The sequence below is a fragment of the Solanum dulcamara genome, chromosome 8, assembly GCF_947179165.1.
Source record: "Solanum dulcamara chromosome 8, daSolDulc1.2, whole genome shotgun sequence".
Classification (NCBI taxonomy): domain Eukaryota; kingdom Viridiplantae; phylum Streptophyta; class Magnoliopsida; order Solanales; family Solanaceae; genus Solanum; species Solanum dulcamara.
Window position 1 is genome coordinate 4,862,478 of NC_077244.1, and position 15,075 is coordinate 4,877,552.

The 15,075-nt window shown below is 33.8% G+C and overlaps 2 protein-coding genes across 4 annotated transcripts; both read left to right on the forward strand.

Moving 5' to 3' along the window:
• The first annotated feature begins 502 nt into the window (after positions 1 to 502).
• LOC129899292 (uncharacterized) lies at positions 503 to 9,046 on the forward strand. Of its 3 annotated transcripts, XR_008769496.1 has the most exons (5): positions 519 to 649; positions 1,837 to 2,463; positions 3,504 to 4,259; positions 4,929 to 5,092; positions 8,734 to 9,046. XR_008769496.1 is itself a non-coding variant. In XM_055974202.1 (4 exons), the coding sequence occupies exons 1-4, from the start codon at positions 611 to 613 to the stop codon at positions 5,025 to 5,027; spliced, it is 1,521 nt and encodes a 506-aa protein (XP_055830177.1). In that variant the 5' UTR covers positions 503 to 610; the 3' UTR covers positions 5,028 to 5,251. The 3 variants fall into 3 exon arrangements, 2 of the variants coding, with proteins under 2 accessions (XP_055830177.1, XP_055830178.1); XM_055974202.1 differs by lacking the exon at positions 8,734 to 9,046 and having other exon boundaries at positions 503 to 649; positions 4,929 to 5,251; XM_055974203.1 differs by lacking the exon at positions 8,734 to 9,046 and having other exon boundaries at positions 1,837 to 2,358; positions 4,929 to 5,251.
• Positions 9,047 to 11,947: 2,901 nt separating this feature from the next.
• Positions 11,948 to 14,403, forward strand: LOC129899694 (uncharacterized). The gene is made up of 3 exons (XM_055974721.1): positions 11,948 to 12,078; positions 13,538 to 13,870; positions 13,999 to 14,403. Exons 1-3 carry the CDS (start codon positions 12,018 to 12,020, stop codon positions 14,196 to 14,198), a joined length of 594 nt encoding a protein of 197 aa, XP_055830696.1. The 5' UTR covers positions 11,948 to 12,017; the 3' UTR covers positions 14,199 to 14,403.
• The last annotated feature ends 672 nt before the right edge of the window (positions 14,404 to 15,075 follow it).

Genomic DNA, 15,075 nt, shown 5'->3' on the forward strand with positions numbered 1-15,075 from the left:
TTTCTATGTTGATCAAGTGTATATTTTCAAGAATAATAGTAACTTACAAGAGTAAAATAGAAAATAAAATCATTTATGCATTGATTTAATAAAATGATAAATATTAAGGACCATCTACTTTTAGTAAAAAAAACATATAAATAAAAATGGACGGAGTCCTTAAAAAAGAATGTTAAATGGAAATGTCATTAGCCCCAAGTTCAAAGAGGCCCTACACAACAACCAAAAAAATACACTTTTCGTTTTAATTTAATAGTCCTATTTTTATTTAATACGAAATTTAATAAGATAATTTTTTCCTTTTGAATATTGTGATATTAAATTAAAGATACATTGAATATATTAAAATATCTTTTAATCTAATGACTTTAATTAAATATGACATATAAAAAGTTAAATTTAAAAAATTATTGGGAAAAAACATTTTTTTGAGATAAATTAAAAAAAAATAAGACAAATAAATTAAAACGAATGATATATAACTTTAGTTTATGGAATCTTAGACTTGGAAAATCGTAGCTAAGTCTTTCTTTTTCTTACATAAATCAGTAAAGTTGAGTCACTCTATTCACTCACTTTTTCAATCATTAGTCTCAAATTCTGAGTTAATATGTCTGCCGGACGCCATAAATCTGATGAAGACCCTAAGGTATTCTAATTTGTGTCAGTTCTTTCCCATTTTTATTTATTTTTTTGGTTAACAAAATTGACAGATTTCTTTAATTACAAGCTAGTAAATGTTGACATTATTATACAGTGTTAACTATCAGGATTTACTCATTGATTGATGTTGTTAACTTATTATCGCGTATGATCTTGAACAATCCTAACCTCATGAGCTAGGTTTTGTAGTGAGTTAGGCCAAAGTATTCAAGGGAATTTGTTGTGTTGTTGACTCACAGTGATGAAATCAGAAATTTCGTTAAGGGTATTCAAGATCATTTAATATATACACATATGAAACTAATTTTTGACCTTGGTATAATTTTTTGACCAAGGGTATTCAACTGGCCATACCCTTCATTACTTTTGGCTACGCCACTGGTTGAGTGCTTACAGGGTTTTGGATAATTCTCGCCTCATGAACTACCTTTTAGGTTGAGTTTTGTCAAAGATCCATTTTCTTAACCTGGTATAAAGCAAAATCCATTTTAATTCTTGGTTTATCTATACATTAGGGGCGGATGCAGCATGCTAGGCGCTAGCACTGGGTTCGTTTGAACCCAAAACTTTCGCTGCAGAGTATAAATTTCTATGTAAACAATTATAAAAATTGCAATAAATATATATTCCCTCCGTCCCAATTTATGTGTCACCTTTCGAATTTCGAGATTCAAAAGAGTCTATCTTTGACCGTAAATTTTTCATATATTTTTAAATATTTTGAAGATTCCATTTGCAAATTTTTGATCAAACTTAAACTGTTTGACTCTCGAAAAAAAGAAAAGCGCCACATAAATTGTGACAGATGGAATAGTAGGTTTGAACCCATAAGTTAAAAAATACAATACAATGAGTCTAATTCTAAGAACCTCAAATTTTAAATACGGAATCCGCCTCCGCCTAACATAAGGTTCTCATGTTATCTTGTGCTTGCTCTTGATAACCAAAGTTGATTTAGGACAATCCCCAACTCATGAGCTAGTATCTACGACTGGATTAGGAGTAAGGTCGATTGATATTCTTAACATTAACATGACTTATTGTGGTACAATGATACCTATGATAGTTTTTGTGTATTTAACTTATATGTCAGAATGGGGTGGAGAGAGTTGCAAATATCAAATTATTGTAAGCATGCTTAAAGTTATGACCATTTGGATTCTTCAATTTCAGGTTATCAAACTTAAGGTTATGATTGACAAGAACAAAAACCGAGTAATCTTTGCAGAGTCGGACCATGAATTCATTGACACACTCTTCTCATTCTTGACACTCCCATTAGGTACTGTTCTAAGACTTCTTGAAAAAGATATGGTTCAATTGGGATCAATTAGCCGCGTTTATGCCAGTGTTTATTCGCTTGAGCCAAGGTTCTTGCGTACAAGCTATTGCAAATCTATGTTGATCATGCCACGGAATGCATCAGAAGTTCAGTGTGAAAAGTTGAAGCTCAATATTGATCATTCGGAGAATGCAGGGAAGTTGTTTGTCTGTTCTAATATCTGTTCTAACTATCACTGTGAAAACTTTCTCAGTATCTGGCAGAATACACAGTGCTGCCTCTGTAATAGTTTGATGCGAACTCCGAGAGGAATTTCTGACAAGGAAGAGAAGAGAAGTTGTGGGGGAGACAGCGTGGTTGAAGTCTTTCTAAAGGCTGGGGCAGCAAGCTTTATGATAACAGATGATTTGCAGGTAATTCCAGCCTCAACTGCTAGTTTAACTGCTTTGTTTGGAAAGCTCGGAGTCAGTGACAAGAATGAAATCGAGGCAAAGACTGTAGAAGTTAGTATTAAGGAGGTAATGCTTTTTCCGATATGTTGTACTATGCATACCGTTCTTATTTTCGGAGTCCCTAACTTGTTCAAAAATAGTTTCATAAGAGCAATTCTTCATATATTGTTTTCTCCATCAAGTTATTATCTGGTCTGTCATCTTCATTTAGTTTGAAAATTCATGATGTACTATTAGTCAGGCTTGAGATAAAATTAAGTTGAGTATTATAATGGTGGCAAATTAGACAATCAATGAGGTACAGCCTAGAGTAGGTACAGCGCGGGAGGGGTAATAGCTGAATTGTCTTACTTGATTGTTCACAGTTACTCAACTTTGTGTGTTCTATGGCTAAATGTCTAGGCTGAACTTTGTTTAAATAAGACATATTGAAGCTCGATTCGAGTGTGTGGCTAATGCCAAGGAAGAACTAATTGCATAGTAAAAGAAGTAAAAATTGGAATTATCAACTTAGTTTGTGTTTAACTCTTTCCTTTAGCACATTGTCCGCTCTTTCTTCTGATGGTTTTCATTTTAACCAAGCATAATTTTATCACTTCATTGAAAGGCATAATACATAGATAGGCACTCTGTTATAATGCTGTAAAGATGATTTTGATAATTGACAGATCTGATGAAGGGACCTGGTACCTCTAATACGTTTTCCGTGAGTCAACAATCCAGCTGTCAAGTGTACCATGTCTGCACAATGCAGCAGCATGGAAGGGCAGTGTAGCAGCAGGACAGTAGTGTCCTTTTTGCTCTTGACCAATATATAGATAAGACACTCAAACTTGGCCTCAACTGCCAAGTAAACACTCCAACTTTAGGAGTGCACATTAGACACCTCAACTCATCCCCACTGTGTCTTGTGGACGTTGCACATAAATTTTGGAGGTGTCTAATGTGCACATTACTAATTTCTTGGTTAAGAAGCTTTCATTTGACAACTCGGATTTTTATTTGCCTTTTCTTTTGGTTTCAAAAATTCACATTTGCGTCTTGTGGTATTCTGGTTTCCGCAACCTCCTTGCCTCATCACTTGATGCATATATATCCTGATTTAGGTGTTGCAACTGCTGAAGTTCTCATTGCTATCCAAGACGCCTTTGACAAATATGATACTGAATAGCCAGGGAAATTGGGTGAAAGATATATCGAAGTTCGAAGATAACCAAACAGCAAAGTTAGACAAGAAGGGCGCCATGTCTCAAAACTTAAATAGTATGAGCCTGAAGCTTATAGTCAGCAAAAGTAAGAAGAAGGTTTTGTATGCGGAAGCCGGCGTCAAGCTTGTAGACTTCCTTTTCAGTTTCCTTGCATTCCCGTTAGGTGCTGTAGTAAAGCATCTAGGTGGCAACTCAAGACTTGGATGTATAGATAATTTGTATAAGGGTGCTTCTGATTTGAGTTCGGAAAACTATATCAAATCAGAAGAGTGCAAAAATATGCTACTCTCTCCGAAATTGTTTCCACACTCTGGTTTTGACAGTCATATTCTCGAGGTGGGAGAGGAGTACCCGAAATACAGATACAATGGCTATGGGGATATAGAAATAGTAAGGAACACTAATAAATCCAAGGGATCATCGATAGGAAATGAGGAAGAAGCAAGTGATTTAGCCATCATTTTGGATCCAAAGTCTCCAACAGGGGAAACTATAAAGGGTGAAGGATACTTGAAAGGACCTGCAACGTTTATGATAATGGATAATCTTCTAGTGACTCCTTTTTCCCCTACCTCAATCATAACTCAGCTTAATCAAATGAAGGTGTCAACCAGTGATGTGGAGGAACGCATCGTAACTGTTGGGAAGGACGAGGTACGCCTTCTACTTAAATTACTTGTATATTAATTTGGATATATAATATTGTCCTTGCATATTTGTTGTTTTTAGTATCTGTTACGAGATATTTGGATATCTTCTGGGGTATTCCTCGGCAAATTGTGGTGGATGAACGCATAAACTTTTGAGATTACGAAGATTTCATGCTTAAATTCTAAACTCTAATCATGAATTCTAAACTTTTATTTCTGAACTTGAGAAATGAGTAAGTAATAAATGAAATTGTTCAGTAGGCTAAATTTCATTTTTGATTGAGAAAGCAATGGAGGACCAATGTCCTCTCCAATAGTGCACCAAAACGGGTCGGAAAAATTCAGTAAAAAATACTAAGAGTTTTCCCAATAGTCGAGAGCCCACTTCCCTATATGCACTTATCGAAGGAGAAAAACTTGATTCTCATAGTGATCCTTTTCGAGGCTTTTGCACAGAGTTCGATCAGTTAGTACAGAGTAAAGAGGCTTTAGCACATCATAAAAGGTTGCAAGCAAATGATAAATTGAATTGACTAGATATTAGAGTGCACAAGAACTTGTGTCTTGTAACTATGGATTCTGCCAAAAGATTCAAGCAATGGAACTAAACATGCATGATTTATTAAGATTTATATATAATGAATCCTCATTAACTATATATTAACTTTTGCAGGCCCTGAATTTGCTTAAAGCGTCTTTAATCTCAAAAACAGTTCTGAATGATGTTTTCAACATAAGGGAACCTTATCCTAAGGTTATGCTTAAAGTGTGAATTTTCAACATGACGGAGACGTGATCATCATGGTGTGATTATATTAGATGTTCTTGCCATATGCGGTATGTGTGTGATTATATCGTACGTACTTTATTATAATTGATTGTTTATGCTCATACTAGCTAGCCACCACATTGCTTGACACCAAGTGGACTATGTAAGAAATTATATTGGCTATATACAAACAACTCTTGTATGTTTATCTAGTGACAGTCATCTAATACTCCTCTTCAAGCTGTAGTTTAACCGTATGCTCCTCTTGCGTCAACTATAGTCAATTCTGGATCCTCTGGGTGATTTTATGAGAACCTATATTAGCTGGTCGTTTGAGTTGACAAAACTTGTAAGAATGCACTCATATTCAACCTTATGTTGAATGAAGTGACAATCTACTTCAATGTGTTGGCGTTCTTTCATGGAACGTTGGATTAGAAGCGATATGTAGTGCATCTTGATTATCACAAAACAATTTTATTTATTCAACTCCAATCTTTAAAGAAGTTGTCTTAGCCATATATATATATTAGTTCGAGAAAAATGCCCAAATCTTTAGTCTGGAATTGGCTTGAAAGATGTTGCTTAAGTTGGCCAATACCTTCATAATCATCCCTTGTGATAACAATATCAACCCAAATAATTAAAAACAATGTTTATCTTAGTAGTTCAGTTGGTTGATCACAACAGCTATAACATCACCAATATATGAGCATATCAACGATTACTAGCTCCTATGATTCGAATCACCGGACTAGGGATCGAAGATTGAAGATGATTTCCGACAAGCGCACATTCATAAGTTGTTAACTCATCTTTATCTTCGGGAGCTAAGCTTGATGTAACACCCCCCAAAATTTTTCGCTAAGATTCGAACATTTCTTCACGTGAGTGTAGACTCGGACCAGAGGACTTGTAATTTTACACATGAATTAGGATCAATTCCTAAGTAATTGAAGTGTGTTAGATGTGTTTAGGGGTCATAAGGGATCTCTAACACCAAGTCGAGTCCAAAAAAATCCCAATCGATTTAGTTTTCGGACGAATTAGTACAAGGGTCAATTTCAAATGACCATGTCTCCTAAAATAGGATGAATTGGATGGCCCATGACCCATCAAATTAAAAGTCTTTGAGTCTTCTTTCCAACGCCGCCAAGATTGTAAATTTTGGAGTTCTGAGTCAAAAGTTATGACCAACCTAAGATGGGCTAGTATTGCCGAAATTTCAGGCCTGGGTTGTGACTGCTGGAAATCTGGGCTTGGCGCCGCAGTGGCGCGACGCGCCACTATCGCGCCAGGAACAAGCCTCAGTAGTTTGGTCCCTGGCGCGGCACGCCACCATGAGATGTGTAGGGTTTTCAAGCTTATTTTCCAGAAGCCAGAAAACTTGGGCTTGGCGCTGTAAGGGCGCGACGCGCCACTATCGCGCCAGGAACAAGCCTCAGTAATTTGGTCCTTGGCGCGACGCGCCACTAACAAATGTGCAGGTTTTTAGCCTATTCGACTTGGCGCCGCAGTGGCGCGATACGCCACTATCGCGCCAAGGGTGTTTTTGGCCTATTTTCCAGATTTTTGGAGAAAGGGCAATTTGGGTATTTCCCCAAATTATATATACACCATCCTTGGAATGTTTTTGGACCATTTTTCAGTCCTCCCTCTCTCTCTAAAAAGCCCTAGAAATTTCCCTCTCTTCTTCTTCTTCTTCTCCAAATCCTTCTCCAACAAAGAGTGCCTTCAAGAGCTTCAAGAATTCAAGTCTCCCATTGAAGACCCAACAACAAGGTTTCTTCAAAATCTACTCTAAGGTATGTAAGGCTAACCTAAAATATGGATTGAGTTCTTCCATATGCCCATAGATGTGTTGGATAGGAGTTGTGAAAGAGTTGAACCTTCTAAGAAGGTTTGCTTGAAAGTTTTCCTAAACTATAGAATGTTTTTAGATACTATTGGTTGATTGATGTTTTTAATGACTTAAGTTACTAAATAGTTATCTTTCATAATTATTGACTACAAATGGATCTTGGTATATAGATTTATAGGTATTGACGATATTCTTGAGTTGAGTTTGTTGAGAGTATGGATTCATGTTTCATTCACATGAACCCGAGATGAGATTTCTTTGTCATAATTGTCTTGAGGTTGAGGTGGATGGTTTTGTGTATATATGTATTGATTGGAATGAAAAGAATGAATTGGATAGTTAAGAATGTCCTTTTGCTTCCATAAATTGAACATAAGACTAAAATAAGGATTTTGGAGTAGATGTTTGACGATTGATGTGATTATGATATTTGATAATGATGTGATGATAATGTTTGATGATGATGGTGATATGATGATGATGTTTGATGACGATGTGAATAATGGTATTTGACGATGATGTGAATGAAGAGGTTATGTTGATGAGGATTGTGTGATGAAGTGGATTGGAGTCTAATGTGATTTTGTGATATGTGATGTGCATAATTTGAGTTGATTGGAGTCTTAGGAATATTTTGAAAATAAATGATCTTTTGAGGAGGAGCTTTAAATAAATTATTTGTGAACCTTTTTGCATAAACTATTTACACACTATTTTGAGTCTAAAGAATTATTAGTTTTATCTTTGATTTAGAAAGGAGTTTAAGTATGAGTTGAGTATGAGGAGCCTTAAAATGAGTTGAGTATTTTTACATTAAAGTATCTATTTTGAGTTTGAGTTGAGGAGTTGGAATTATATTTCAAATGTACATAATATTTTCTACATCCATTGAGTTGAGATGGTATCAAATTTGAAGAGAAGAGTTTGATGATTGAGATGAGTCGATTTGAAAAGAGTCCAATGAGACTAAATGAGTCGATTTGAAACTAAGTCCTAAGAGGCTAAATGAGTATTTTGAGTATCTTACTCACTTGATAGATATGAGCATATTGAGTCTTGGGAGGAGTATCGAGCACCGAATTGGGTAAGAGTATAGTCCATACTCGAACCAATAAACTACGTCTAGGAGGGGATGGAACCGTTAAAGTCGGATGTTTCCCATTTTATTGTCCTGACATTATAGGACTTGGTTGGATTGGATCCATGATTGGTTGATTCGTTCATACCCTGGCAAGGTATGAACGGACGCGGCAACAACGTCAGCTTGTTGTACTATCACTCACTCATATGGTGATGGTTGTCGGTTAGAGAAACTCCCAATTGAATGGATTGTGCTTGATATGATTGGTTTGAATGTGATTGTAGATGATTGAGTTGAATTGTAAAACATTGCATAATTTAATTTGCATAGTTATTGAGTTGAGTCCTTTGAGTTGATTATTGAGTTGATTTTATATGATCGGATTAGGTGATGTGTGATGGATTGGATTATATGATATGTGATTGGATAGTGTACGATGGAAGGGTATATGATTGGATTGGATCGGATCGTATATGACCGGATTGAACCGATTGTATACGATTCGATTGAATCGGATGATATACGATTTGATTGAACTGTATTGTGTATGATTGGATTGGATTGTATGATGTGTGATTGGTCTTTGTCTAAAAATGTTTTCTTACTTTAGACTTATGACGCCTTATTTGAGTCTCCCTTATCTTTCTGATTTGAGACATTTGGACCGATGTTATTCTTCCTTGAGGTATGTTTCATTCTGTCATATTACATACTCGTACATTCCACTTACTGACGTCCATTTGGACCTGCATCATTTCATGATGCAGAGACAGGTTTAAGAGATCATCAATAGGAGCATTATTGGGGATCTATTCGCATTCAGCGTATTGGTGAGTCCTCCCCTACATTCGGAGGACACCGCTTATGTTATTCTTGCGTCGAGTTAGCCCTTTTCATTTGATTTGAGGTAGCCATGAACATGTCATTGACACCAATTAGATAGTAGTGATAGAGGCTTCATAGACTAGATAGTGAAGGATCGATTGAGTATTTCTTTCCTTAAATTATTCTTGTCAAATTATTTATAATGACAAATATTAGAGTTGATTTGTTGGCCCATGGCCTTTATTCTTTGAGTTAGATGATGTTTTGAGTTGCCCACCGAATATTCTCTTTATTTTTTTGTCTTCCGCTGATTGAATGAATGAACGGATGTGTGATCAGGCTATGTGGTTCGCTTGGAAGCCAGAAAGGGTTTCTGAGTGCCGGTTATGTCTAGGGTACCCTCCCGGGGTGTGACACTTGACCTCTTACAATTCTCAATTGAGGCAGAAAAAAGATGGATTCTTAACCAAGTTAGAATGGTAATTAATCTATGCTAGGAGTGCTCCTTACCTTAAACCTAAAGTAGCTCACCGAAGGAAAAGCGAAAGTAAGCAAGTAAAATCTCAACCCGAAATCAATAACCAGCAAGAAAGAGAAAGGAGAATGCCCATCTCTTTCTAGTATGTAGTTTTACTTCCTTGAACTTCTATGGAGGGTTTAGTTAGGGTCGTAGGGGTGTGCAGAAATTAGTTCAACGGAACCTCAAAAAATGTTATTGATTTATTGATATCGGGTTAACGGGTTTTAAACGATTTTGTATATATATTTTTTATTTGGCTATCGATTCGATTTCCGATTTTAAGGTTCCATCTTGAGTGCCTTCTAAATGCTATTAATGCCTACACCACTTAGGATATCGGGGACCCTAGACATGTACTAAAGTAATACTAATAGTTCATAGAATCAGGGATACCCGTCGTCACATCGTCCTTAGGACTAGGAGCTTATGTATCCAGTACTTCTCAATCTATGGAGTTCAAGGAAAGTAGTTCAACTTACTACAAGGGTTTTGACATTCAGAAGTGAATAAGAGAGATTGATTACATTTAGGACTTAAAAGTGGAGTTACCCCAGAGCTCGTATAATAGCAGTTTTAGATTTTAAATGCATACCCTATCGTTTTTTTTAAAACATTTTATAGTTGTTTTAATGCTATTTTTTTCTAAAGTCGTTGGCTTGCTGGAGTTCTACCCATCAGTTTAAACTATGAACCGACCTTGTTTTTCTTTTTGAGAGGTCGCTTCTGTTGCTACTACATTCAAGTTTGCTACTTAACTAGAAAGAAAACAAGTTTGTTTTAGTAATAACACAAATAAATTTGCTTCTGCTTGTAATTTGTGTAAACTTTTATTCATGAAAGTAGTGTATATATGAACAAACGAAAATAAGAGAAAGCAAAAAAAATATTAAAGTATTTTGTAATTGGTTAAATCGAAATCGAATCATTAAGGACCGAAAACTGATTATTCAATAATGAATATCTTTGTGGTTTGGTTATTATCAATTTAACGTGTTTACAAATTAAAAACTAATAAACCAAACTAGTAATATATAAAATCGGATCAAACCGATCGATACACCCCTAGATGGTTGGTGACCTCTCCCCCCCCCCCCCCTATTTCCTCTAACCCATTTTTTTAAAATAAAAAAACCCTATAGATTACAGAATGACTAACAACTTCTCGAGTCATTCTAAATTATTGGACAGACTAATTCATATTTCCCTAAGCTACAAATTCAAGTGATTGCTCCTTAACTTTTTCAACATATTTTCCGTGAAGGAATACATTTTTTATATTCAACGAAAAAAGAGGCAATGATTTTAAGAAGACAAAAGAAGTGTATAGATTCGATTTTTTTAAAAAAAATTAAAATTTATGATCCTCTTAATAATGAAAAAAATGAACCTTGGGACTTAATAGAAAAACACATTTGGCAATTAGGAAGTTCCGCAAAAATTGACCTCATCGAAACAAGGGAAAGGAAACAAATCCGACACACCACTCTGCCGGTTCTATATATGAGCAAATATGTAAGAGAATATTGTCTTTCATTTCAAAATAGTTGTCACGTTTTACTTCTCGAGAGATAATATATTTAATTTTCAAAGGTAAAGTAATTATATAGTATTTGAAGATTAAAATTTAAAAATTTAAAAATTATACGAAACATACTACAAATTGCAGTTCTTTTCATATTATTATATTTTAAAATATTAATTAAAATTTATATCGTTTGATTCTTAAAAAATAAAATTATGAAAAGTATTTTAGAACGGAGGAAGTAATTAGGAACAAGAAATGATCTCCAATATTCGGCAGAAAATTTGAAGACAAAATGCTTTCATTTTGCCAAATTCCAAAGATACAAAGAATATGAATAAAACCAAAAATTATGTGTATATAATATACATACACTTTTTGAATAAAGTTAAATATCATTTTGGAACATGATCTAAGACCACTACATTCCTAGTCCCAAACCCACGCACAAACTGAATTATGGGACTGATATTTTCTGTGGAAAATCCTGTCTACGCTACTGATATTGTATTAACAATTATTTCACTACTAAAAAAAATATATTTCTTTTATTTTATTTATTTGGCACCATTTGACTTGATACGGAGTTTAAGAGAAAAATGAAGATTTTAAAAATTTGTAGTCTAAAATGATCCTTAGATATTTGTGTTGTTGTAAATCATTTCATTAAAGATATACACATAAAAAGAAAAGTTTTAAAGTTAGATTGATTCTAATAATAGTAAGGTGACATTCTTCTTGGAACAGAATAAAACGAAAAGGGTGCCACATAAAATGCGACGGAGGGAGCACTATTTTTTCATTGAAATTTCTTATCGAAAAATATCAGTGAGAAAAAGAAAAATAATAGTGTTTTCACACGGAAAAAATTAGAAAGTTTTTCAATATTTCAATGAGATTCTGTTTTTCATCATGCGTTTTTTCTCAATGAGCTAGTTCGGTGAAAAATTAATTTAAAAAATTATATTTATAGCAAATTTATTTTATTGATTCACGATTGAAAAAATCTCTCTGTTTCTATTAGTGTTTGAACCACACTAAAAATATTGGACTCGTCTAAATTTTGCCTATATAAAGAAGTACCCCTTTCTATTCCATATCTCTCATCACCAAATTCTCTTCTTGTATTATTCTCTATACTTTCACTAAGAAGAAATAGCCTTTAATTTTCTTGTTTACCAAATATGGAACTCATCACTATTTTCCTTGTTTTCTCACTTCTTGTCCATGGAGCTCTTGGTAATGGTATGTATAATGTACTATATCTTGTTTTATATATGTAGTATTTAAACGTAAATAAATACTAATTTAGGAGACTTACGAGTTTCTCTTCAACATATTTGTAATTATATTAAGCTAGATTAGGTGACAACTCCATGTTTATCTAATGCAAGGAAAATAGGACCATGAGATTAAATGTTTTGTGATTTGAGTCATTTTTCCTCGAAAATATTTCATGAAAAATAATATGAAAAGTTGATGGTAAGTGAAAATTACTTTTTGAAGATTTTTTTTAAAACTATTAATAATGAAATTAGCCATGTGGAGAATATAATACTTTTTCTATTCTTTTTTAATTGTCATAATTTTTTTTTTGAGAGTCAAATGATATGAACTTTGACTAACATTTTAAAATGTATTTTTTTTTCATCATATTGATATGAAAAAAATTATAATTTATAGTACTTTTCGTGTAATATTTGAATATCTAAATTTTTATTTTAAACTATTGAATTAATGTAATCTAATTTAATTTTAAAAATTAGTCAACTAAAAAAGAACAGAGAAAGTATTAATAATGATATTAGCCATGCGGGAATGTTTTGATGAAACTTTTAAATACAAAAATACATAATAGTGTCTAAATTAATTAATTTCAACTGGAGCTAAGGGCGGGCACAAGGTCCATTCAGATTGAATATGAAAATTTTGATTTGCGAATTGAAGAAATTATAATTGAAATTCAATCAAATAAGTTCAGATTAGATTGGATATTTAAGTTGGGTATTAAATTAAATTGATTTGGATATTTCAAATTTTTGATTTTGACTTTTGAGCCTTTTAAGTCAAACTTACTAAGAAGGACAATAATTGCAAGCAAATCAAAGTACGTCCCCTTTATCACCAACTACAATTTTCATGGGGTTAATGTATAATGGGTAGGGTATTAGTATTGGACATATGGGTAGGGCTAAATATAAGGTATACCAATTCCAGATATTCGAAAATTCAAAGCACCAAATTCGATATGCAATTCCAAATTCAAAATCTGAAATTCAATCCATAATATAAAAACCAAATTGAATATTCAAAAAGTTCAGATTTTGATTCAATGTACGGTGTCTGAAATTATATATGAGTGAAGTTCATGTATTTTTGCCTGAAGTTCAAACAAATATGTTTGGACTTTAGTCATTTTTGCCGGAAATTTAGCCACTGAAGTTCGGTCAATTTTGCCAGACTTCTACCATTTTTATTTGAATTTCAATCATATGTGCATGAACTTTAAATAGAATTGACTGAAGTTCAGACAAAAATAGACTTTGTCCGAAGGGGGTACATGTACAATTTTTTTTAGGACCCTCCACACGTTAAACATCCATGTCAAAATCCAATATCCAGCACTTCACCCCATATCTAAATTTGAATTCTGAATCCACCGATTTTAAATCCTACTTCGTATTATTATGATTTGAAAATGCAGGAGAAATTGTGTGTGAAGATTTGTCAATAGGATTGTGTGCCTACTCAGTTGCTTCCTCAGGGAAGCGTTGCTCTTTGGAGACTTATGAATCAGGTGAGGGAACAACAAGGTACCAATGCAAGACCTCAGAGGTGTTAGTGTCCAATATTGGCATAGCAAATTTGATTGAAAGTGATGAGTGCATAAGTGCTTGTGGAGCTAATAGGAACTCTGTTGGCATTTCTTCTGATTCACTTCTTGAATCAAAATTCACTTCTAAGCTTTGCTCCCAACAATGCAACCAAAAGTGCCCCAACATTGTTGATCTTTACTACAATTTGGCTTTGGGAGAAGGTATTACATTTCCTAACTTCAAATGTCATTAACTTTGACCATCAAGTGAACTGAAAGATGATTATATGCAAGTGTGGTCTTTAGGTGTCAAAAAGAATGTGTCCAAAACTTTTCATATATTGTGGCAGGGATGTATTTGCCAGCATTTTGCAAGGGAAGAAATTTGAACGGACGCCATGAAATGAGCCAAATCCAAAGTTCAGGTGTGGCGTTTGCACATTCATCTGCCTGGGACGGATATGGTCGACAGTTGAATGATGAAGGCCCAGCTGCAAGTGCTGCATTCACATTCGATGATTCGGAGGCTGATGCTCCATGGTGTTCATGAAGCTTTTCCAATTGCATTACTAAAGGGTTCATAAGTTGCTCTGTTTACACATTGCTCTTTTTTGGTTGTTTGATTTTACTAAATAATCTGTAGAAGTTTGAGGATTACTTCAGTTGTCATTTCAATTCATTATATGAACTTTATTATCAATTAGTTCCATGTTCACACTTCCCCTTTTTCTTATCAATGAATGGAAGTTGCATTATACATGAATTATATTTGAATTGATTGAATTAGATTTCAAACTCTTATATATGTGATATGATATATGTCGTTTATTTCTTTATGTTTTTTTGGGGGTAAATTTCATAAAGTAATTTCATTTGCTCCAAATATAGCCAAATTTTCATTTACATAAAAAATAGCTCAAAATTAGCGATATATGTACTGGCAATAAAAATTATTTTTAACAAAATGACCATATATATTGTATCAATATGTATATATAATGTATCAATATTGTATAACTACTGTATACTCATGTATAAAAATGTATAACTATATATAACAGAGATGTATAGACATCTATATACATTGTTGATACAATAAAGTATACATCGCAGACCAATTTCTTTTTCAAATTCCAACAAACTTAAATCTCCTCTAAACAATTCTAAAATTTAGATATCATGACCTCCTCTCAATGTTTCTAGTCTTTTGATATATTATTCACTCAAAACAATTCATGTTTTCAGCACGTCCTTTAAATTGAGCTTTGAACATGGAAGAAGAAGGAGGAGGAGGAAAAACAACAAAGAAATTAGGAAGAAGAAGAAGGTAGAGAAGAAGAAGCCATTAATGGCCAGAAGAAAAAGAAATTAGGAATTGCACTTCGCTTGCAATTGAAATGTGTCGAATGACCATTTTTGGTAAAAAA